General features: G+C 43.4%; 1 protein-coding gene across 2 annotated transcripts in view; it reads left to right on the top strand.

Annotated features, from left to right (window-relative positions):
• The window catches only part of LOC101854689 (serine/threonine-protein phosphatase 4 regulatory subunit 1), a 58,047-nt gene that overhangs the window by 10 nt on the left and 55,537 nt on the right, over nt 1-2,500 (top strand). For both annotated transcript variants that reach the window (XM_005112800.2, XM_005112799.2), the window contains exon 1: nt 1-60. This exon is cut by the window's left edge and continues 10 nt beyond it. In XM_005112800.2, the coding sequence (XP_005112857.1) occupies nt 21-60 (40 nt within the window). In that variant the 5' untranslated portion in view covers nt 1-20. The remainder of the gene's footprint in view (nt 61-2,500) is intronic.

The following is a 2,500-nucleotide window of genomic DNA, read 5'->3' as shown; positions in this document are numbered from 1 at the left end:
CAGGCCAGCGCTGTAGGGGAATGGGAGACTGGGAAACCGCTGGAACCTACCTCATGACATGTATGTACGTTTGTGTGTGTTTGTGTGTGTGTTCGCGTGTATGTGTGAGTAGGCCTTATGTGTATCATGTAAAATATCGTGTGAGAATGTATACGCATATTTGCCGTAGTTGGTATTGTATAAATTGTGTGTAGATCTAGTTGTATGCATCATGTGTGTGTGTGTGTGTGTGTGTGCGTGTGTGTGTGTGTGTGTGTGTGTGTGTGTGTGTGTGTGTGTGTGTGTGCGCGTGTGTGTGTGTGTGTGAGAGTGTGCGATAGTGATAGTGTCAGTATGGATGTGCGTGTGTGTTGTGAGTCTGCACATTATTTCCAGTTGTCTATTGTAGCACATAATATACTATGTTACATCATCATTCGAGAGATCCAAGTGTTTTTGAAAGTCCCCCCCCCCCCCAACCTCTAAAGCACCCGCGTGAAGTTAACAATCAATACAACGTAAATAAAATAGTACATTTGTATATTACGAGCACGAACCATGAAATGAACCGAACCAACGCACAGTAGGCCTACTAACGTTATGAGCGTAGCACAAGGACCTACAGGTACTTAACTCCTCCTTGACGTATCATCTCCCCCCCCCCCTTCTCTCTCTCTCTCTCTCTCTCTCTCTCTCTCTCTTACACACTCACACACACACACACACACACACACACACACACACACACACACACACACACACACACACACACCACATTTTCTCTCTTTCTCTTTCTCTGAATCACAGAGAACATAAAACGAAATTCACTAACGGCTTAGCTCTATACTCTATCTACTAAGCTGGCTGTCTGTGAGATCAATTTCCGAGTCCGAGCCACTGGAGTATGCTGAGATAAATCTCGTTCGTTTATAAATCCAAGTCTAGAAGTAGCCACCGCCTGTCCGTAAAGTAATACTGCTTGGGGTGGCCAGCAACATTGATTACCCCTTTGTTATGTCAGATGAAACAGCGTGGAAGCTACCGTCAAAGAGGTAACAACAGACTACATATGTACACATATAGATCTACTACATGTCGTAGCGTAATAGTAATAATAATTAAAAAAAAACCTCTTTGGATACAGTATGTCACGTCGTATGGCGTATAAGACCATCGATCTCGCCGAGGATAACAACATGTAGACTCAGGGGCGAAGGCTGACTTGTTTGACAGGGCCAGATATAGATCTATATGGCCTGTAGATATCACATAAGAATCTTACTCGAGGCGGCGACTCTGACTGAGTTGTAAATGAAAACAAATCCGGAATTCATATTGTATGTTCAACCGCCAAAATAATCGGGAAAGTATCTTATTAAATATCAGTTCCAACTAAAATTAAATTAACTTTAGATGTGAATACATAAACACAAAGCAAACAAGCAGAGATGTCAGTACTAGATCTATATGTTATAGATCTACCAGAGAGTCTACCTCTTTGGTAGAACATGACAATTATCATTTTTTAAATTTCACATTTGGCTGTTTTTGTTAGCCTTTCGCGGCCAGGAGCTGGTGTCATAATCGAGGTCACGATCTGATTATAGGACAGTAAAAAGTCGAGGAAAAAAAACAAGCACATGCAGCAGTAAAGAGATTGTTAGGAGTTAGTTCCCCTCACATTTGCGAGGTAGACTCGACCAGTGTTCGTTAGCTTACTTAATCAGGGCTTGTGGTTGATTTTAACTGTGGCCCCAAAGGGGTGAACAGGGTATATGTGGCAATGAAACAGCCATGACTGCTATGCACATGTTCCCTCAACTGTATTGGTAGATTCTTTCAGCCTCACTTTAAGCTTACTTAATCAAAGCTTGCGACGGATTATGGAGTGGCCCGAGAGGGGTGAGGAGGCTATTTATGTGGCCGTGAAACCGTTTTGAATGTTAGGCATGCTCATTGTGGATTACGTACCTCTTTTTACTTTTAATTTAAGAGGTTTACGTTTAAGGATGAATTTGACAGCGACAATGTTTCAAAATTAGGAAGGGAAGCAGTGATTATTTGATTATATAGACGCTTCGCCCCTGTGTAGACTACAATATTAGATACCGGTGTAAAATATAACACCTCGCTCTAGGCTCTAGGTAGGCCAAGTCGCTTGACGACAAGAATGAATAAGATATGGTATATATTATTCACTTCTCCCGACCGGACAGCACTGAGCGGGCCCAGGGCACTGCTCTGTGCTGCTACATCAGATATCTGCTGCCGAAAAAAACAGGCTATCGTTCGGGAGAAGAGTAAGAAATTCTTGTTGGACGCCTCCGCTACCTCCTCCCCCCCCCCCCCCCCCCTTTTACTTTCGGAGCTTTCCTCCTCCCCCTCCTTTCTCCAAATTTTCCCCGGCAAATGAACCTTCTCAAAATCCCCCCCCCTCCCCCCCATTCAAAAGATCAAAGAGAGCAACAGATTTAAAGGGCATTTTCAATAAAAAAAAAAAACACCCAACCACCCCCCCCCC

Source organism: Aplysia californica, unplaced genomic scaffold (genome assembly GCF_000002075.1).
Source record: "Aplysia californica isolate F4 #8 unplaced genomic scaffold, AplCal3.0 scaffold01415, whole genome shotgun sequence".
Lineage (NCBI taxonomy): Eukaryota > Metazoa > Mollusca > Gastropoda > Aplysiida > Aplysiidae > Aplysia > Aplysia californica.
This window is presented reverse-complemented; position numbering and strand designations above follow the sequence as displayed.